General features: G+C 40.9%; 1 protein-coding gene across 2 annotated transcripts in view; it reads left to right on the forward strand.

Moving 5' to 3' along the window:
* LOC144818693 (coiled-coil domain-containing protein 17-like) overlaps positions 1-23,167 on the forward strand; it is an 874,964-nt gene that overhangs the window by 816,482 nt on the left and 35,315 nt on the right. For both annotated transcript variants that reach the window (XM_078676346.1, XM_078676347.1), the window contains 3 exons: positions 10,597-10,682; positions 11,277-11,489; positions 13,185-13,407. In XM_078676346.1, coding sequence (XP_078532472.1) covers positions 10,597-10,682; positions 11,277-11,489; positions 13,185-13,407 — 522 coding nt within the window. The remainder of the gene's footprint in view (positions 1-10,596; positions 10,683-11,276; positions 11,490-13,184; positions 13,408-23,167) is intronic.

The raw sequence follows: 23,167 nt of genomic DNA on the forward strand, positions 1-23,167 counted from the left end.
ATAGGCCCAGCCAATTATCTTCGAGTGGTTAAGACAAGGGCTTCTATTCTCTCACCCGGTTACACAGGCTTTAGGATGCCTTGAGGGCACTGTATCTAACTCTACCAGGGTACACACATTATTAATCTCCACACAAGCACTATACTTGGATTGATATGATATTTATTACATAGGATATTCTTCGGGAAGTCCAGATGGAAGTACATCCTAAGGTTTTATCGGATCATAACCCTAATATATTATGTATAAAGTTGTCAGGGATTGGGGGCCGACGGCATCAGCTATAGTTTCCTAGACGTTTTCTCTCATATTTAGAATACTGTAAGGTTATGGCAAATTATCTTATAGGATTTCTGGAGGATAACCTGTGGACAGCGTCACCTTTGGTGGTGTGGGATGCGTTGAAAGCCTACATAAGGGGTATTACTGCACACTTTATTTATACACAAAATAGGTATATACAAAATAGTGCTAATCAGCCAGCCCAGGCAATTTTACAACTGGAAGTATCCCATGCAGCAGCTATTAGGCCCGGACATCCTGATGAGCAAGCTCTACAAATCCAGCTTATTAATAGGCGATCTCAATTAATTCAAAATGTTAGGGAGAAAATTGTGACTACTTACACTAAAAATAAAGCTCTTCAGTATTATGAATGTGGGGATCAGGTCAGTCGGGTACTGGCTCATCAGATCTCGGATAGAGTGGCCAGGTGCCTGAGGTGCATCAAAGGCAGTGATGGATGTACCCCCCTAAAACCATTGCTGAACAGTTCTCTCTATTTTTATCAAGAACTATATAGACAACCTCACATTTTCTGTATGTTGGAAGTAACTTCTTAAATCGAAGGTAGCAGGTTGCCAAAGAGGAATTGCAGGAAGCATTGCTACAGATGGATATTATTGCTGCCATTACAGCTCTGCCCTTGAGCAAAGCGGCAGGCCATGACTCAGTCCCCTTGGAATTGTATAAAACATTTAAGGATATCGTATTTCCACCACTTCTAAGGGTAATGCAGTACATCGATGAGGTTGGCAAAGTTTCGGACACCTGGATATGACCAATATAACAATATTTGTTGAGAAGGGCAAACCATCAGAGGAGATGGATTTATATAGACACATCTTTCTTAACAATACTGGTGCTAAGATCTTTGCCAAAGTTTTAGCTATGCAGCTTGCCCCTCTTTAACCAGATTTAGTATCCAAAGCAGGATGGCTTTATTCCAGGCTGGGATACTGCAAATCATATTAACACTGCATTCGCTGCTTTCGATGTAGTGGAGAGAGCGTGTGCAAAACTTGCTATGATTTTAGTAGATGCTGAGGAGGCTTATGATCGAGTATTTTGGGAATGTCTATGGAATATAATGGGGCTTTTGGGTTTGGCAAACGATTTTGCAAATGGGTGCAGGCCTTGTACAAGTCCCCCTCTGCTAAGCTGGTATATGGGGCACATCTTCACCGCCTTTTAAAGATTCAGCGAGAGACTCAGCAGGGGTGCCCGCTCAACCCTCTGTTATTTGCACTGTATTTCGAGCCTTTCCTGCAATCACTGCAGAAGAATGCTGGGATTAGGCCTATGGTCTTCAATGAATGCAAATTGAACGTCAGTGCATATGCCGAAGATGTGGCAATATTTTCTGATGAATCCCGGACTGCTATGAACTATATAATAGAGGAGGCTGAGAAATTTGGGTCTGTCTCTGGTTATAAACTATACATAGCTAAAACTCAGCTGTTGGTGGACCATGAGCCAGTCACACCAATAGTGAGAGTAGTAACTACAGCTACTTATCTGGGAGTAAAATTGAGTGCTAAGATCTATCAAAAAAACTAAGAGCCCCTGCTTTAGTCTGTTATTTCAAAATAGCAGTTCTAGATGAGCAATATAGGTTGCTGCTATGTTATAAAAATGAATATTCTTCCAAGATTTTTGTATTTTTTCGGGTTTAAGGGTTCTAAATGTGTTTTTTAAGAAGGTAAAAGGGGCTTTGAGTAGTTTTATTTGGGGGTATGGGTGGGCAACGCGTTTTGTATGTTTATTCAAATTACCGTATCGGCAAAGAAGGCTGCAATTTCCAGTTTTTAAGTTATATTTTTGAGCAGCTTTTCCTGGCTGTCTGCCCATTTTGCTTGCTCCTGTAGAACCAGACTCAGCTGCATTTTCCTACTATTTGGCATTAGGGTCCGAGAGCAGGCTCTTTTTCTACAGAATAACTGACCTCAATTATTACTGTAGGGTAAGGTTTAAGTTTGTTAGGGACACCGCAACTATTTGGCAAGACATTTGTGCCAAATACAGTATAAGGTTCATTCTGCTCTTGGACGACCCAGCGTTTCTTGGGGTGTTTCATGATTCTGCGTGTAAAGTATGGCAGAGATCTGGTCTACTGACAGAAGGGCAGCTATTTTGATGTGAATGGTTCTTGCACTTTTCTGAGTTGCAAACTGAGTTTTACCTCACACACTATCACTTTTTTAAATATTTTCAGCTGAGGAACTACTGTTACACTGAAGGTAAGGTGATAATTGATTTGAAAGCCCCAGTTATTTTATCGAACATCTTTAAAGCTAGTTGAAAATCATTGATTATTATTACCTACCAAGGGTTTTGTGATCATAGGAGTGATGGCAGCCTTCGCCTAGCAGCTAAATTGAGCAAAGTGCTCGCTCAGGAGGTGTTACCATCGGAAACATATCGGGCTTTAGAGACAGTTGAAGGCGCTGTGCATTCTGTTAAGCTAAAATTACAGCAATTTAGGAATGCTTGCATGGTATGCTACACACCAGAAAAACTCATGATATGGAGTGAAAACATTTACACTGACAAAACTAACTGTCCCAAGTCTAGATGTCAAAGAGCAGACATTCTTCGTTATATTCATGCCCCACCCTTAAGGTATTCTGGGAAGAAGTGTTTCAATTAGCTACTTCAAGTTTAGGATATGAACTCCATTTAACTCCTACGGAAATAATGTTGGGGAACAGAATTGAGTTTCACATCGGGCTAAGAAAGTTGCTGGCTATACTTATGGTTTCTGAAAGACTATGTACTGCGAGATTTGGGTCTTAGTTGTCCCCTCGCGAGCTGCAGAGTGATGGGTAACCATCCGGCAAATACATGATTCAGAACAGGCTTTGGCCAGAGTAAGGAGTGCTCGGTCCTTTAGGAGGTTTGACAGAATAGGTTTTGCAGTTTTATTGGTATCTGTGGACTGATGTTTATCCATGCTTGTGATTTTGCATGGATGGATTGTACTCGTCTTTTCTTTGGATGCTGTATTCCTTTTTGTCCCTTGTGTATTGTTATTATGAGTCTGTCATTGATTGATTTTCTGGACTTTTTTTTCTTTTCTACCTGCTCATCTATTACACTAGCTTTGTTGGATGATAATAATGATTGTTTAAAATTATATGTGCCAATTGGATAGCCAATGGGGTATGTGATCTGAATAGTTTTAACTTAATAAAAAAATTTTTTTTAAAGAAACTCTAAAAACTTTGAGAAGATTCTCAATGCTCTACGGAGGAAGAGCAATGTATCAATTCTTGGTAGCTGTGACAGCAAAATTCACTCGCCTCCTACTATATGCATTCAACGTATTAAATCAGACAATATTAATGCAACTGGAACGAATCTCATGCAAAATATCCGACAGTTCCTTAACATGAGAAGTCCATTGCAAAATAACGCTAGGGCTAAATATAAAACCCTTTCTCAGCCTTCATAGCGCCTCAATAGTGAATCACATTTGATTGTGCTAATGTTAACTGATTCACGTTAAAATAATTGATCTTGAGGGACTTGAAACAAAATAAGTATAAAAATGTTCCATTCAATCTGGAGGATATTAATAAAGTAATTAAACACCATATTTTTTTAGACTTTGAAATGCTGACATCCACGTCTTCAAAAGAACAGAAGAATCTGGTTAAAAAAGACAATGAAACTCAATTATCATACCGAAGGCCTGAAGTCCTTACTGTATCACAAGCACAGTGAATTACTTTAAAACTCATATCTGAATGTCGAGCAACAGTATCTGAATTCCATCCTAGAAGCTGTAACTAAATGGGAATTTCTGAGATTCAGACTCCTTTATATTCCTTTGGCTCAATTTGAGAAATCGTCGAATTCAACCGAACAGCTCCTGTTGTTTGAGCGGTCACAAACTAGAAACATTAGATCACCTCTTATGTATCTGCCCAATCTGTTAAAGCTGCGTACGTTCTATCTAAGGAAACATTTAGTTGAGGCACATGTCAGGATTTTCAAAGATGCAGTCGAGCTCTGGTTTATTAATCAAGTTCCTTCATTTATAAATGCATAAATTAGATTTTCAGATTTGACTTATGGTCTTTTAATATCCAATAGTTAATTGTTAATTTAGAAACGAATCTCTTTTGATGGGTTTTCTGTTTTTAACCATGCTCAAATGTATATCTTACGCATATTTTTTGTAGTCATTTTTGATTATTGAAAAAAATTGTGCTTACTTACTTAATGATTCACTGAGTGCACCCAGAGCCGGAGGCCCAAACCATTGGACATGCCACGCTGGCCATTTCAGAAAGTGATTGTGGAAAAGACAGGTTGTGCCAAATATGATTAAATCCTTGGAATAAATGTCTCAATATCCAAAGGTCATATGTATTGTTCTTTCTTCATTTCAAGCCAAGTGACAAAAGCAAAGCCGTGCCTAAAAAAAAATTAATGTATCCTCATGTAAAGCAACTGGTGCTATGTAAAGTGCTCTGATACCCGATACTTCGGGTCAAGTTTGCGCTATATAAAACTCTGTAAAATAAAAATAAATAAATAAAGGAGCTGCCGACATGTTTCGCCCCTATGCTTTTTTAAGGCATATATTATGATAATGGTTCCTATTGTGGTCTTTTAAACTTTCTCAAAAGCACAGAAAAAGTTTCTGAGGTCACCTACAGAAAGTTGTCAGGCTTGGCACTAATTTTCAAAGGCAATCAACTAAAAATAATGACAGAGAGGCCATGATGTAGCCCAGCACCGTCATCATATTAAAAGACACATGGATGTTACTACATGGCAAGCCCGAAATAAAGTGACAGTGCAGTGAAATAATCAGCTATGAAACCAGCTTTTGTGGAAGATGTATGCAGCTGATATTGCCCTCATTGCTTCAAGCAGCCACTGTATCAAGATCCATGGCAGCAGTAATTAAATTGTGTCAAAATCATCTGTCACTAGAACATCGGCATCGCGATCATTAGCAAGCACATTTTTATTAGAAAAGAAAAGCTCTACCTGTATCTTTCTGACTTGATGATGAAGAAATACATAAAGATTAGCGAAGAGTTAAATGATCATGGCAGTTGCACAAGTAAACCCCTCTATTATAAGTGCATTAGGCAGTGTCAGTGATTGAGAAAGAATAGTGATCTTAAACTTAAGTTTGACTGATACTTAAATTGAGTGATCACCAGAGGGGTAGCCATAGCTGTGCAGTAATATTGCTGGGACAGAATATTTTATAAAGCTGGACTGAGTAAGTTTGTCAAAGGCACAAGTTTCCTGCAAACATAGTTTTACACAGGGATTAAAAAATTGACAACATCATCAATTAGTTGTTCTGCCCCTGAATGTTTCCAGGAAATTGGGTCCATATGTCACACTAACAAAATTCAGAGATGTGAATTCCCGATTATCGTTGGGTACAAAATGATTTCCCAGCGGCAAGAGTAGATGAGAACAATTTCCTGTTACCTACTTTCAATCACCTGGTATTATGGTGAGAACACAATATGTGCCATCATTAATATCACAGCAAACACGTAAATATTATGGTACAGGTAGGACATATCATCAGCCCCATGTGCTATGTTTGAATGGAGATTTCTGTCTTGCCAAGTGGCCCTGAAGAGACCCTTCAACCAAAACATCCTGCATTAGAATTCCACCCTAATATCACATTCGGCAAATAGCTGCTTTTTCCACGCACAACATTAGATGCCTCCTAGTTTGTTCTCTTGCCTCTGCAGCAACATCTGAAACAAATCCTACAGAGGCTAAGCAAGGGCCTTATTTGGAGTTTTGTGGAAGGCTACTGCGTCAAAATGTGGCGGATATCCATCCATTCGCCATATTACAGGTGCCATAGGCTATAATGAACTTCAATAAGGCGGAAGGGACATCTGCCATGTTTGTGATGAAGTTTCCTGTCTTCAATTTTTTTGTACTCTAAAGATTTAAACCTGTATGATCCCATTTAAGACATAATTTGGTACCTTGATTTAAAATACCCTGTCATGGAATTATTTTGAAAATAAGAAAGTTGGAAGTTTGAAAGGCATTTAATCAGTTTGAAAAGATTGCAGATTCCATAAACATGGTCCTGCCAAGAATTACACATAAAATATTAGAGTAAAATATTTTTTTTAATTCCACTCTTCACGCCAAGGTCCAAGGTCCAGCTGAGCTCAGCGGTTATGTTCTAAATGAAACACTATGTGCAGTTTAGCGCCCCATCCCCTAGCTTCACAAAGTCTCCAATAGCAGGAGAGTTTATGGTTTATAGCAGCCAGGCCTCCTAGGCTGCCCTTGCGAGTCCATGAAGTTCATTGGAAAAATTAAAGAGCTTAGCTAATCAGGCATACATCACACTTGTACAGATCATGTTTAAGCACTGGCCACCATATGCAGATGAGACACGTATGCGCCGTTGCCTTTCCACATTGTTCTTCCTGCTCATGGCCTGGTTATATCAGGCCCCAGTGCTGTTAGATTGAGTGGGCCTGGTTGAAGGCATGTTTGCTGCTAGAAGAGAGAACTAATCCCCTTCCAGCAATCAATCAAATGCCAAGGGACATGGGCCAACACCTTTTTTGTTTTTACCATGGTTTACCATGGTCTGCTGGCAGACTTTCCTTCTGAAGAAACACCTGTGGTAAGCTACTGGTGGTATACCACCCACACTGGATCAGTTCAGTACTGACAACAGGGCTTCACAAAGTATGCTATTCATTGAAAGCAGTGGTTGGTTACTTTTAGACAGCACCATGAGACAACTCCCCTAGGTCTGCCCTTGGCCAATGTTAACTACTGCTTTTTGTGTATGTCTGGAAGCACCAAGCCTCACACGCTGATATGAGGGGGGTGGACAGGGGAGAATGAGTGAGGCCATGGCAAGGCCTCGTTTCACTGAGCCATTAACGTGTTACTGGATGGGTCCACTGGTACAATTAACGCTCAACACAACTTAGAGCTGGTGATACATATATCTCTCGGGGCATTAGCAATTATATCCTGGAGTCATTAAAGCCCAACCAACAAATAATCCTATAATAATCAAATGATATCCATCAATACAGGTGTCTAGATGGTCAGGCCTTTAGCTCCCACGGAAGCAACAAAATAGAAAAGAATTGCACATGCCCGCGGCCACATTTTGGAGTCTACAATGTGTCTCACCTTTATAATAATACAATATTAGGTGAACACTGCATATTTGGTTAGAGAGATAATTATTGTTGTTATCCTGAAGAAGGTGTTTCTGCACTGCTTTTCCACCCAAACGTGTCAACGCCCCCGTTTTTATTACATTTGAGGAACAATGAACCATTAGTTAAATAGTATTTAGATGTTCTAACTTGCTTGATTTTTTCAAGTTTCTAAATGACAAATATGTATGTCTTGATTGTTGTGTCTCTCTTGATGTATTATTTTAATAACGTAATTGCAATATATTTCCCATTAAATAGCTTAGATTGTATTTCACTATATAAATTTTATGTAATTGTACAATTGCTTTTTTATCATGTGTTTATTTAAATAAATAGATTTGATATAATTGCCTTTTGGGTCCCTTTAAGACTGGAAGTGAGTAGTCTATGATTGCGTTGATAATGGTATGTGACTTGTCTGATTGTTGATTCCTCCAAGAGATCCCCTCTGTTGATACATTGTGTGTTTACGGAACCCTGTTCTTGGAGTAGTGGGGCCGCTCTCCTCTTTCTGAGGTAATCCTCATAGGGCCATCTTTGGTAATGTGTGTAGTTTAGTGAGTTAATAGTGTTATTTTTAAACAATTACAGCTTTCTCCGATGTTATTTTCTGCAGTATAATTGAAGTAGAAAGGTTGTGTGATGTATATCCCTCTGATGCCATGGTCTTTACAAATTATTACTCATGCCTAGAAAATTTGAAGTTTGAGTACCCTGACCTAAGCCATACAAATGTAGACTGGTACCTTACAGAAGGCATTTCAAGCTAACCCATGTCAGGAATACTTAGTTAATCCAATCCCGTTATTCCCAGTATTTCTGCATTGCATGAACTTTCATTTGAAACTGTTTGCGATAAGGTGGCACTCAAAGTGTTACACTTGAAGCAAATGGACATCACGGCTCCCTGTAAACATAAAAATGTCACATTTATGCGTACTGAAAAATTGGCAGCTTTTTATGTTTTTCCTGCTATGGGAGGGTAGCGGAGGGACTCCTCCTTAACGGTGAAGAGAATTTCTGGGACATGTCTCTAACGTGGCAGCTGAGCATAGTAGTGCACATTAGTCACATTCAGAGTTGTGGAAATGGAGATTGGCGCATTGGACTACCATTTTCAAAATTAGACGTATACATTTTTCCTTCATTTCTGTCACTGATGGCCTTTCCTTTTCCCACACTGCCCCTTCGAAGTAGGTTTGCAGTTATTTATTACCACTGATAATGTACTTGCATGTTGAAGGGTGGCAAAATTAATATATATGCTGGATCAGTAGAAAGCTTTGCTGTCCCTCAGGCTAGAAAGATAAGCTATCAACAGGAGCTACTAGTAAGATTCCTGAGACTTTACAGATTCAGAGCGCAGCCATATCCTTAAGGTGACATTGATCATGAGGGCTCTGACTTCACACAAAATTACTGAAGCTAATGCCATAGAAGAGTTTATCAATATAGAAGATGAAGAGCTTCCACGTGAATCATTGAAAGAGACAATCATAGTAGTTAGTTCCTTCTGGCACGAATTTTTATCCAAATATCAATTATAAATACATAGTGGAAATGTAATGATTTTGTACATAAACATTAGCTTGTGTTTAAAAGAACCTACTATTTCTTCCCATGTGAAAGCTTTACATTTTAGCTAAACCTATTCAGATCTCCGAAAGAAAAGTTTTTAAAAACAATACCCCCCCCCCGCACCCCCGCAAACTCTAGATTTTCTTTTTCAGTAAATTGTGTTTGATCTGAAAATATTGGTTTGTCATTTACAGTAAATATTACTGTGCCCTCGAAGATTCACATGCCCACGTGCCTCTACAACACATCAGGGATTTCCATTACATGTTATTGGTGGCAACTAAATGTCATAGATGCCTACTTTATGACAGGATGACCTGCAGAAATCATAGGTTGTTATGTTTGCCAAAGGTGTGCAAGATTATGCCTCAAATGTTCATAATAATGCCAAGGATGCTGACAATATGCTAAGGATGGGCACCTCTTGCCAAGACCAACATTGTACTAAATATGGCCTCCATGATGTATAGGATGCTCACATTAGGTCTAAAAGGGACATCATAATGACCATGTTCCCTTAATACCAACAATATGACAAGAAGGGTTACTTTGTCCCGTGGCCCCCATAGGAGCTAGTGTCATGGAGAGCTAATTTATGCCAGGGCCACTATAACGTCTAGAATGTCCACAGAATTCCAAAGAGGACCAGCATAATTCCTGGAATCCACCTCTGCTCTATGAGTGACTACTCTATCTTAATCACCAACTCTTTGTATTTTGAACACCTCCATTTCTCAGTTTCACCCTCCACCATTTTCCACATTTGACTCCCTCATTTGACTCTCACCTGAATCACTATTTCTCTCTGTCTTACTCTTATCCTTCTTATCCCTCCAAAATACTGCCATTGTTCTTTGTTTCTAATTGCACTCCTTTTCCATTTCTCTTTTCATCCTATTTTTATTTACAGTGGTCTCCTTCTCACCTGTTTCTTCCTTCTCAAGCTCCACTCCAATTTCATGTCTCAAACTACTCTTCTCAACCCTCTGTCAGCATGTATGTCTACATTGATATCATTTCCAGTCTTGCCTACTTTTTCATCACTTGCCCACTTTTTTTATCACTTCTTTCTTGCTCTCTTTCCTGCAGCTGCTTTTTTCTTCTTCTTCCTAATCTTTCCTTCATTCTTTTCTTCACTTCCCCTTTTGTTCATTCTTTTTTCTATTATATTTCATTTATCCAACTCCATGGCCCATTCTCCTAGTCCTTCATTAGTTCAATCAATCTGCATCTTTTATACCAGATCCATTGGCTTTTACTTTTCTTTATTCCTCCTCTTAAATCCTCTCTTATTTTGCTGTTTCTTTCTTTCTTTACCTATGGATTTTGGTATCAAGTTCCTGAAGTTATGTCACTTTAAACACTAATACCTCAGAAAGTTTCAAAAGATGGCCTCCAAATATGTATGTGCTTACGTTCTCAAAAATCCGTACGATTGTTATGCCTAGAGAAATGTACCTAACTTGCTGTTGTTCAACGACAAATGGCCCTGTTGGTTGTATAAACTTTGCCATAACTGTGATATGCTCCCTTTCCTTAGGAAGAAATCAGGTCTTTGACTCCAACACATGGCAAACATTTCTTAGATGTCAGTGAAGGGCTGGGACCAGCGCCGTATGACCCAATGTAAGCAAAGTAGTATTTTCATTAACATAGAAAAATGTTGTATTGATGAACACAGGAAATTAATAAGAAATGTAGCCAGTGTGAGAGTTAGTTTCCAAAATGGGATTAATAGGCCCACCGTGATAGGAGCAAATTAGTGATAATCACAATGGCAAACTCACACATGGCCTAGCAGAAATAAACTGCAGAGGTGTAATACATCACCCTGTGTGTAAATGTTAATAATTACCGCTGTTTCCAGAGATTTGGCATTGTGGAAGGAGAGATACCAAGATAGTAAGTCCACCAAATTGGTGTTGATAAGGTGATTCAATCTTCAGAAGGTAACTACATAACAGTCTATACACGAAAAGATCCTTGTAAGAAGAAAAGTTGTGAACCCATATTGCTAAATGAATATAATAAAATAAATGCTGTGAAGTGTGAGGTTGACTGATGTAAGTCTACGGTCACCTTCTGGCTACATATTTGGCATAGTGAACCATTGTTACGCATGAAGCATTCCAATGTTGATCTAATGGCTGAGCTTTTTTTCAGAAAAAGACACAGAGCATTATGTGTTCCTTAATAATGTGACTTGTATCTCTATTTCAGTGCTGGTTTTGTGGTGTTCTATGACTTCCTTCTGGGCCTTGACCCCTCCTACAGGGTGTGCCGTCTAGTGGTGGGGCTGTACAGTGGAGGACTGGAGATTGGAAATCCCTCATCTCTTCCCCCTGCTTACTGCGAGTTAGGCAATATGTCCACTTTCCCTGAGAACAAGCGACGAAACATAGCCATCCTTGCTACCAAGCAGGCTGTTCCCAGGTATCTCTTTCAAACTGTATAACAAACATGTTAAAAATAATATGCATATTCTAGCCCGAAAGAATTAATGTATAAAATATACAGCAATTGCAATATGCTTGTAATGTAACTACACGTATTTTTCACACAAATATCTCAATAAAGAGCACCCTCCCCTGAACCAGCATTGTGTTTACACACTTTATCAAATGTTTTTAGTATCTGTAAAATGTTCTGTTTCTGTAAATGTTGTAATAGAGCAACCTCTTTAACTGCAGAGGTATCCTGAAATTACACCTATGTCAATTTAGCTATATTTAATATCTTCGAATTCCTAATGTAAATCATTTCTTCATTTGTCATTATCATTTCACGAAGAATTAAAACTCCACTGGTGTACAATGCACTCACAGACGTAATTAAAAATAGCGATAGCAATCGTACCATTGTCTCCCATTCTTCCAGCCATTTATCACGTAATAAGAAATCATGAAACTTAGTTAATCTACAACAGTGCATCAAATTCCAGAGACTACCCAGATTTATTAAATGTACTTTTAATGTTTTGATGCACAAATTACATGTTTCTGTTTGAATGAAACTTAATAGATAGTATCTCATTGAAATCAAAATACACAGAGGTGATTTTATGATCTCTCTATCTTATGGATAGTCTAGATATAAATAATGTATCCGTGTGCTATGGGATAAAGGTGCTTAAGGCATGCTGGGTGTATTAAAGCAAAGAGGAAGCAATAATACGCAGATTGTCAAGGATGCTAATTCTGACAACTAGAGAAGGAAAGGACTGTGGTAGGCCAGACTGCAACAAAACTATTGAAAACTTCAAAGTATGCATGAGTGAAACTCTGAACACTGCTATTAAAAATGCACAGTCCCCTACGAATCAAAACAATGGGACAGGAGTAAGAGCAAAGCAGTCTTTAGTGGGTGCAGCAATCATAACCCCATATCTCAGCAGGGAGTGAACCTTATTGGAAATGTAAGCGGGAGATATGACGTCTTCCACTGCAGTTGGTAGGGTGATTTGCTACATGCCATTTCTAGTGCAAACTCAGGTTCAGGAAGTGCCGTCTGATTAATCTTTACTTCCAACTGAGGCTGACATCAAAATTCAATACATTTCAATACCTTGAAGCACATTTGGCTTCACAATGGCAGAGAGTGCTTACGTTTCAAACCATATAGTTTTATTAAAGGATTCGCAAAATTGCAAATTCAAACATCAGATTAGTTCTAAACCAATAATCAGTACATGAATGTATTAGTCGATATTAAAAAATCAAAGATCATGAACAAAGACAAACTATTATATAACTGTCTCAAAAAGAAAAGTAAGCAAGTCAAGTTTTGACATGACAAGAGCACTCTACTCTGCTAATTCAGGGAAAAGTTCTCCTGAGAAGTCAGGAAAAAACCTTTTATAGTGCACATTCGTGTGATCCCATGTTTAAGTGAAAAGATAAAATGTAAACGTTTTTAAAGATCATAATCCGAATATATATTTTTGCTTGCTTGTGTACATGTATGGCGATGCTTTGAAAATCGTGCATTAGCATGTTTCGTGATGAATAGGGCTTTTTTCAATTGTCATCGAGTTGCATGTGTTACCAGGGTCTGAAGGGCACTGCATGTTTCAAATAAGGTCTGAATCACCCTGTTATGCACGACTAACTGTGAACTGATCTCTTACAGAGTGCGCCCATCTCCAACAATAGCTCTGGTCATTGAGCTGCAAGCTTCCGGAGGATATGACCCGTATGGACAGGAAGTCAACCGCCTTGTAGCAAGGGGATGGGTAAAAATTGATATTTTTGACTACCAGAATCGCGTCATCAGTGGACAGTGGAGAGTTCCAGTTCGTACCCTTCCCTTAAAGCCGTCATTGACAACAGGAGAAATTAATGGGGTGCCTCAGGTAAATCATTCAATGTGTCAGTCCCACAAACCAAGCCACTCTTTATATTTTGGTTTCAGGAAGTTGCTTCACTATGTTGAGTGAAACGTAGAGAGGAATGAAAAAAGCAATGTCTGAATGTGACTTCTCTGTGCGTGGCTGTGACGCAAGGTGCCCCACCAGCCTGTCAAATGAAATACGCCCTCACCCTGTGAAATGCATATTACTACAGAGGATCTCTGCCCACACAAAGCTTTATACTCGAGTACTCCCTGGAAATAATTCACTGCAATGAATGATAGGATATTTTATTTTGCATGATTAATTAAAATCGTTGCAAATACATAGCAAGAATTATTCCCAATATACACAATTAAATACAATTAAAACAGTTAAAAGATGCGTAATCTAAAAGTCATCAATTGCATGTTCTATATTTATACATTATTCACATAGGCTTTTGCATCTCATGTAGTGCTATCTGCCAATAACTACAACAACTTCCCAGATCGAGTGGCACAGCTTGATCAAGGCCACTGTCCAGATTAAAGATCTGATGATTAAAATACTGATGCAGCTAAAACCAAGTATTGAGTTAATAGTATACTTTCAAAGTTTATCCCCATGGATCGGAAAGCGGCAGGGTTTTAAGTCTCTTTGTTACAGTCGCAAAAAATTTTGTTAGCCGACAGTTGAGCTGAACATCAGTGGGTTTGAAGCATAGCTTCACTGCCTGCCTACAGGACCGGATGCCGTAAAGCCTGAAAAAAGGGCGCAACAAGGTGCATCTTATATCCTTTAAGTTGGGGCAGTTGCAGATAACGTGGATGATGTCTTCCTTCCCACTTCCACAAAGGCGACAAGTCGGAGAGCCACCTTTCCTCTCCCATGGTGGTAGATGGGGCTTAATCGCAATTACCCCCAGCCGCAACCTCAAAAAGTTTTCCTTCTTACTTATCTTGATTCTGGTACTCAAATAGGCTGGGGGTTTCAGCCTTACATAATCGCTGAGCACTATCCAGCCGTGTGCCTTATTAGTGAGAATTGCTTTGTCTTCTAAGACAGATAGCATTGATGATGTTTTTCGTGCTGCTTTTTTGAAAGAAAGAGGAATGGACCAGAGATCTGACAGGCCCAGTAACTCAATTGAATCGAGCAAGTAATCCCTGGCTGGGCATTTTTCTTGGCTGACCAGGGCTTTCCAAAGATGGAAGTTTAAGGTTCCTGCCTCAGCGCTTCGGATTTTGTGCCAACTTTTAACATAGGCGCTCCTTCTTTCCACAGTTTGTCTTTGAATTCCAAATTCTAACCGGATTTGAGCCGGGGAGACATATTTTGGGAGGTGGAAAATTGCTCTGTAGGCGTTAGCTATTACGACATCTAAAACTGCTGCATCTTTCCCTTTTAGAGCCTCGCTTCCATATGACAGTGACGGCAGCAGTTTGGCCCTCAAGACCTGTGAGAAGGGTTCAAGCGTGAGGTCGGGGAGATGTCTCTTCAATGATTTCAGGGCTAGATACGTGGTGGTCCCCTTTCTTCGGATGGACTCTTGCTGGGGTTTAAATGTGTTTTTATGATCCATTAGGATGCCCAAGTATTTATAGCTTTGTACTTGGTCCAAGCATTGGGCGTCGAGGAACCAACTATGGGTCTTCTTTTTATGATAGTTGACTGCCATAATTTTCGTCTTCTTGAGGTTTATTTTTAGGGAGTTCCGATAAGAAAAAACTGCTTGTCGTATTTATCAAATGCTGAAGGCCAATTGGTGTCCTACTAATTAAAACCAGGTCGTCCGCATATAGCAAGTTTGACATTAGCTTGTTCCCCAAGTTGGGAGCATGGGACACACAACTGACCAACTCCCCTGGCAGGTCGGCCAAAAAAAGATTAAAGAGGGTCGGGGCCAGGACGCACCCCTGCTTGAGGCCCTTAGAGGTCTTGATGCGTTTTGAGATGTAAGCCCCTTCACCTAATTTAACCCTGATCCATGTGTCTGTGTGCAGCTGTTTTAGTCGTTCCAAAAGAGTAGTTGGAATACCCCAATTGTCCAGTTTTACCCAAAGTTTGGAATGGTCGACATGGTCGAAAGCGGCTGTATAGTCAATAAAACAAAGGAAGAGAGGCACCTTTGAAGTTTTGGCTGCATCCATTAGTAGTGTGAGAGCCAGTATGTTTGTTGTAGTTCCTTGGCCAGTACGGAACCCGGTTTGATTGATAGGGATGATGGAATGATCTGAAGCCCAAGATGTTAGCTCGTCTAAGATTGTTCCAGCATAGTATTTGGCATCTACGTCGAGGAGGGCGATCAATTGGTAATTATTTGGATCATTTCTTTTGCCTTGCTTGAATATTGGGCTAATAATAGATCCTTTCCAAGATTCCGGAATGGTAGCCGTGTTTTTTAAGCTCTTGAAAACTCGTAATAGAGCTTTGCTCCAAAAGTTGGCATCATATTTATACAATTTCGGCGGTATCCCGTTAGGGCCGGGCACTCCCATGTCTCTGCCCTTGGTTATTAGGCCTTTTATCTGTTTTTCTGTGGGGGCGTACCCTTCCTCTGCTATAGGGTCTGTGGGGTCTGCATCCCCAGCCATCGGGGTCCCCTGTTGCTTGTGGAAGTTGGTGCTGCTGACCAAGTGTGTCACTTTTCTCTTGTTGGGGGATTCGATGACAGGTGTCACGGTATCTGCTCCCTTGTCGGGGAATTCGATGACAGGTGTCACGGTATCTGCTCCCTCGTTATTTAAATGAGCGGAAAGGTAATCAACCCAGGTGTTCTCTGCTATATTGGAGCAGATTCCAGGGTGGTTCGGACGATCTATCTTATGAATTGTTTGCCAGAACTTGGCACTATTGTGTTGCTTGGCATCGTGCAATAATTTAGCCCATGTTTCGTCGTTCTTTTGCCTTGTTTTTCTCCACTTCCTCCGTCTAAGTAGTGTCTTCGTTTGTCTAAGGGATGACTGCATCTCCAAATTCCCCGGTGTTTTTCGCAATTGACGAAGGGTTCGGTTTATGGTGCGTTTGAGGCTCTTAGTTTCTGGACTGGAATTTACTTTTTTTAATCCGTCTTCTAGTTGTCTTGAGTTGACCCCTGTCCTAGTTGCAAAATTACAACTGAAGGTCTTGATAAAGTTTTCCCATGCTGTTGCAATTGGGATACGATTTTCTTTTTCCCTCTCAAACAAGGTTTTTGCAGAGGCTGAAAGGGCTTTAATATTGTTGACATTACACCTTAAACGCATTAAATTAGAGACTTCTTCGATAGCAATTGGTTTCCAGATGTCTAGTGTAGTGGCAGATGTCGCTTTCAATGTTGTTTCCTGTGGGAGTTGATCACTCTGGGCCATGTCACCTATTTTGAAGGTTGATATTTTATCAAACATGGCTAATGTGTTTGACGAGTGAAAAGTAGCAACTGGTGGAGTATCTTCAGGAAAGCGCCAATTCAGTGCTCTTAAATTTAGATGTTCTAGTTCTTGTAACAGCTGTCTAGCCAATCTTGAGGGTTTGCTATTGTTTACTTTACCCTGAGTCGGTATTCCCCAACGTGAAGTGAGTTTGTGCACAGGGCCGTCATCTTGGCTTGACCCAAGGAGGTGTAGGTTGAAATCGTCAGAAACGATAATATGGTCAGTTTCCTGCTCATCCATAATCCGTTTTATTTCGTTTGACAGCTCCTTTACAGCCAGTTCTTTATGTTTTGAATGTACGTAGGTGTTAATTATTATTACTTCATGAATCACGTTGTTAATTTTGAGCCTTATCAGTATTGCATGAGCAGCATTGGGTGATGTAATTTTTACCTCAATGGGCTTTGTTGAGCCCACTGTATTAATTGAAGTCAACATCATTAGTCTCCCAGAACAGCGACCAAAGTTTGACCCCTTTGTTGCCGGGACAAAGTCTGAGCAGTAACCTTGGAGATCCTTGGCATTCTCTTCCCAGGTTTCCTGGAGAAGTATTAAGTCAAATGTTTTCAAATAGTTGGCTACTTCCTGGTCGTCTAGTTTGGCCCCCAGGCCGTTAATGTTCCAAATGCAAAGTTTAGTTTGTTCTTGAACAAGAGGGGCGATCCGTGGGGTTTCACTCACTTGTCACTTTGGACAATTTGTTGAAAGTGTGCGTGTAATTTGCTGCCGAACTTCTGGACCCGGCAACCCAAATGGAATTAGTTGTCTTGAGTTACTGCTTAGCTTAACTCCTCCTGTTCGGGCCGTGAGCATACCGGGGGTTCTACTTCTTGCCCCTCTTAATACTGAGGTGGTATTTTGGTCTCGGGCGGGGGTTGGATCTCTTAAGAACGGAGTTGGATAAGAAGATTTCAATTCGAATAACATTACTATACCCCAGTGCTTGAACATACTTTCCTCTTCCTTGATTTTATTTGCGATTTCACTTGAGCTCCATCTTGTCCTCGTCACCTCCTGGCCCAGGGGGTTATTATTTGGAAGGAATTCTATGGAAAGTAAATCCTTTGAGTTTATATTTCCAAGTCTCGGGATAGAATTTAAGAGTCGTAATACATTCTCCCTATTTAATATGTCGTCTCTTCCCCGTGATATGTATTCCGGAATGAAAGTGATGCTGACCACTTCATCGGTTATCCTTTCCTTAATTTTACTAGTAGGGATTACGACCTGTGAAATAGGGCATAATTGCAGAGAATTGTTATTTTCTACTCCTTGGATAACAGATTTGGGGGAAGGTGGTAAAGGGTCAGATCGAGACTTGGTTTTGCAGGATGAGAAGCAGTCCTTTGCCGGGCCCGCTGGCGGCAGTTTTTGTTGGTCCTCATTTTCTGACGAAAGGACTTCGGTGGATAATCCCCCCTGGGGTTGGTTTTCATTGGTGTTTTTTGAGGTTGCCGAGTTTTTGAGATTTTGTTCTAATAATGTTGCCTCCTGCCTTTTATGTAAGTTAACATGCCCAGGCAAAACTAGAGAATGGCAATGTGTGCAGATAAAACAATCTGGGCACTAGAAAATTATAAAGATATCAAATTTAATATATTGATAAAAAATTGGTAAAGTGCAGATTGAGTACATATTCATAAAATATACTTAAAATTAAAACATTTTTCAAACATTCATAACATATGAAATAAAAATAAAAATAAAACAGCAGTTTGGTTGGTGACCCAATGAATGTGGGAAAACCAGACGATTTCTTCTCTACGCGTTTCGACACAAGCGTGTCTTCATCAGGACAAGAATCATCTCTAGTTAATTATCTGCTAGGACTGGATAGTTTTAGTTGATTAAGGCTGCCGGTCTGCAGGGTACAGTCAATCCAAATGAATAGAAGGCTGGGGTAACTTAATAGTTCTTAATCGACAGCCAAGATGGCAAGGTAGCTGTAAATAGCTGCGAGGAAGTAAGTTTGTATCGTTCCAGTAGGACACTCTCTTTCCATAAATGATACTTAGAGGTAGTGGTAACTGGCTTGTGGTGTTTATTCCATCAAGTTGCTCATTTTCGGTAAATATATAAAATCTGCATTAACAATTGTGCGTGATGGGCTAGCCGAAATGCTTGGAATTGCAGGTTTCGACAGGAACCACGTGGGTCGGGTTGCCGAGTAGTATGTGTTAAACCTTAAAATACTGGAACCAGGTTCTTCTGTCTGCTTCCTTCTTCCTTCGCTGCCGGTTTGTAGGAGGAGTCGGCCAGATCTCATGACTGGATCCACAAACGGCAGACCAAGCGGGAGAAACTCAGCTTACCCCTGCCTCAGATCTGTGCAGCCCAATGTCAAACAGTCAGCATACAGCACCGCTCCAGCTTGCAAAGCTAATGGAGCCCAAGGGGACCCAAGGAGTCCGGGGAGGCGCAGCTGATGCCGGTGGCGGGGAACGAGGGCGACGGCGAGGCGTGGGCAATTAACAATTTTAGTTAATTTTTTTTTTCTTTTAACAGATCACTGCTCCTCTCTGCCAGAAATGGTGGGGCGCGGGCACAGACTGTCCTTGCCCATCAGCCACCCCTCGGCACTGCAAATCCCGCAGCAGACCCACGAACCCGCGTTACCTTAGGTCACGTTAGGTCAGCCTCCACTGTGCCCCCCCCTGCCGCGCTGCCCCCTCACCGTAAATGTTGACTTTGGAGGGTGATTGGAAAACCGGAGGTTTTTTCCACTGTGGCAGTGTTGGGGCCCCAACTGGAGGCGGTGGTAACAGCAGCGGAGCCTGGGAGACCCAGGAGAAGCCAGGAGAGCCGGGGAGAACCGGCGGCAGTACAGCCCCACAGCAGTACAGTAGGTCCGGTTTGGCTGGTTTGGCTGGTTGCGGCGGTGGCAGTGATGAAAGGAGCAGTCCCGCTTGCACCGCTATGCCCCGCAAGCTCTCACCTCTCCGCACCCAGTGGACCAAAGCTCAGAGGACGCCAGGAGGCGATGTCTGCCGGTAGATGCTGGCCAGCCGCGGTAGCAAGGCGGCGGACGGCTCCCGCAAGGAGAAGAGCGTAGGGGGAGACTCAGCGAGCCAAACGCGTTTACTCCTCACAGCTGTGGACTCCGAGCGTCGGGGGCGCGAAGTCCGATAGATGCTGGCTGGTTGGCCGCGGTAGCAATGAAATAATTCGAATACGTTGCCTATCATAAGTCAGCAGTCCTCATATGACACCTTTGATGATAGTGTTTGCAGATGAAATTGTGATGTTTGTGGCTGCACAAAGCAACCATTTGCAGCTCTTGACCAGGTTGTTTATTAGTTTAGGGCAATGTCATGGTTTATTCCTAAAATAAACTCATCTTTAAAGGTAAACCAGCCCTATTGTTAGGCACCATATGCATGATAGTATGTGACATGCTTTAGGGTAAATCCAGTGCTTAATCTGCAAATGTAGAAAAAGTGCAGAAATGCAAAGTGTTTCATAGGAATCTGGGCTGCTGAAGACTAAGCCTTTGTAGTTTTGATTCCAGCGCCTTGAGACCCTCATGGGTGAGTAGCTGTGCTTTACAGACCCTGATTGATTAATTGATTCCACCGCCTGCCTTTTTTCATCACCAATGCATGAATGTAATCAAAACAAATCTTCTACCATCTTCACTGCATGTGATTTGTGAAATAACATTCTGTTTTCCTAATATGCTGCTTTGCAATTTAAATCAATTAATTTGAAAGAAGGCGCATAGACAAGATATAGTAGTGCTACATCCGGTACATAATGGAGCACTCTGTCTGACCTTTGTTTTTAGGTATTGAAGGAACCGGGTTCTGTGTTCTAGATCTGCTCTGGAATCCCAGGTCGATGGCTCTTTTTATCAGCATCAGCATGCAAGCGTGGAGGGGAAATCAATTGTTAGCCAATCAATCAATGTAGTTCCAATGCACTACGACTCTGAATAATCACAAATTCTCAATTTAGTTTAGTTAGTTTGTTGCAAAGCCAAGAACAGTTAGACAAACAGACACCTCAAGATGAGGGTATAGATATACATCAGAACTAATACATAGCCAAACCTACGGCTGAAGTTCAGACGGTGCAAAATGCACAGAATAATCAGTTTGAGTACTAGAATACCGAAGATGACAGTGCAGACATCGAGATTCCCCTTCCTTGGAAGGTTATGGGTATAAAGCATTAGTGTGTCTCTAGGCTACAACTAGAGTGCCATCCCTACCTAGCATTTCCCGTGACAATATCCATTAAAGTGTCAGCTTGGGAAGTCTTCCTAAGAAGTCTCTTCACATTGATGGGTCAAGTAGCATAAAGCTACATAGTTGGTTGGAGAAGCGTGGCTCAGTGGTTAGAGGCGGCAGACCTGGAAGCTGAGATCGACCGTGGACCAGGGTTCGATTCCCTGCCTCGGCGGGTCTCGGGCTCAAAAAATTCCACGGACTCGACAATTCTCGCTCTGGTGCCTACTCAACCCACGGGGTCACACTCTGCGACTCTGGGCAATAGCTTGCTTAATCTCCACTACGGCCCCTCGCGGCGGGATGCCTGGCTTTCACCTTGTGGACACCCTGCCGGGGTTTCTCACAGGGGAATACCAGGACGGGTTCCCTAAGCAAGCGCCGGGATGCTCACGGGCAGCCGTGCGCTTTACAAATCCAGCACATTTACATTTACATTTACATTTGTTCTAAGATGCTCTGCAAGGTAAGGCAGAAGTTCCAGGACTGTTCCCTAACCTCGATACATCAATATTACAGGTAGTATCCCTGCATTGCAGCTTCACACCATCCAGTCAAGCCACCTCCTCGTAGGTGGTTTTCCATTTCGCAGTGATGATCCCAGGTCTTAGCGAGATGACCTTGTTTCCCAGGCTTACTCCAATGAAAAAGTACAACCGTTCTACATTATCAGTATCAACGTTCAATGTATCCTCCTGCCTGCAGCCTAACTCCTAAAATAAAGACGTTATTCTAGCTATCAAGGATGATTTCCCAACCTGCAATAGAAACATAAGTAACAAACATTTCCAACATTCCCATACATTCACTAATAAATCCAATAAAAGAGCTTCCAGGGGAAAAATACAATTCAGGCCTACAGAATTCGGCCAACATAAGAAATGGCATAAGAAATGGCACAAGGCCTTATGAAATTACACATATAAAATTAACATTATTTACTGAGCATATCTAAATTAACACATTACATAAGCACATCAAAAACGTGAATAATTTTCAGAGGCAGGTAGGAATTCTACACTTTAATGTTTTCGACTAAGCACACGTAGTTACAATGTTAATTTTTTCATGTTCACATTGATAATATTCCTAATACATCACCCTTCATGTTATTACAGGTCACATTCTAATGTCTTAAGTCCATACAACAAATAATTTTGTGTAGGTGCGGCCTACCCATGATTATAATGCATGCATACAAATGAAAGAGCAAATTTTGCGCTACAACAGTATCACTATAGACAGCTTTGTCTGAGAGATGTCATGTTAATACGGTTTTAAACAGTATATATGTATGTGTATATGTATATAGTATGTAGGAAATAGTAAAGAGAGTGGGGTGTGGTCAGGTTTCTTCATCCATTTGCTTTCAAGGGTTTTTCATGGTTTCATAGCATTTACTGGTTCGCCCCATTGTCCCATTACTGTTCCCTTTAGGTTTGGGTGATACTGTCCTTCAAGTAGTTCTCACTCCCTATATCTTCCATGCTGCTGACTTTTTTTCAGTTCATTCCCATGCCACATACTCACTCACTCTTACTCCATGCAATTGCACTTGCTATTTTCAGTTTCATGTTCTTACCCACTTCCTCCGTTAACAGGTGTTGTCATCAAAATCCTCTTCCCATCTCCATGTTGCTGCCCCCTCACTCATCCCCATCATCTTTTCCCTAGTACAGCCATCTTCCTCCAACTTCTCTCTACCCCTTGCCTTATACCCTCCTTGCTTTATGCAATAGTTACTACAGTATTACATATAGTAAGCACTGGCCTTTAAGGGAGTGTATAGGTTGTTTGTAAATACAAGTGACTGGTATTACCGATGAATATTAGGGTAAATTCTTAAAATCACATACTGAAGATACACTCAGAATTTCCTCATGACTATCACCATCAAAAGCATTGGGAAATTTCTTTAGGTAATAGAAATCAAACAAAAATCTTTAGATGTGTGAAAGTGAAAATTCAGATTTGTAATGAGTTTTACAAAGTATATTCAGGTACATGCAGTGACGTATTTGGAATCACCAAGCATTCCAAGAAAGGTATACAACGTGTATTCCACTCCCAAAGTTTGCCCCGTATTACTGTGGTTTGTAGAATTTTCGGGTATAAACACCCGTACATTATAGTGGCCAAGGC

Source organism: Lissotriton helveticus, chromosome 2_1, assembly GCF_964261635.1.
Source record: "Lissotriton helveticus chromosome 2_1, aLisHel1.1, whole genome shotgun sequence".
NCBI lineage: Eukaryota > Metazoa > Chordata > Amphibia > Caudata > Salamandridae > Lissotriton > Lissotriton helveticus.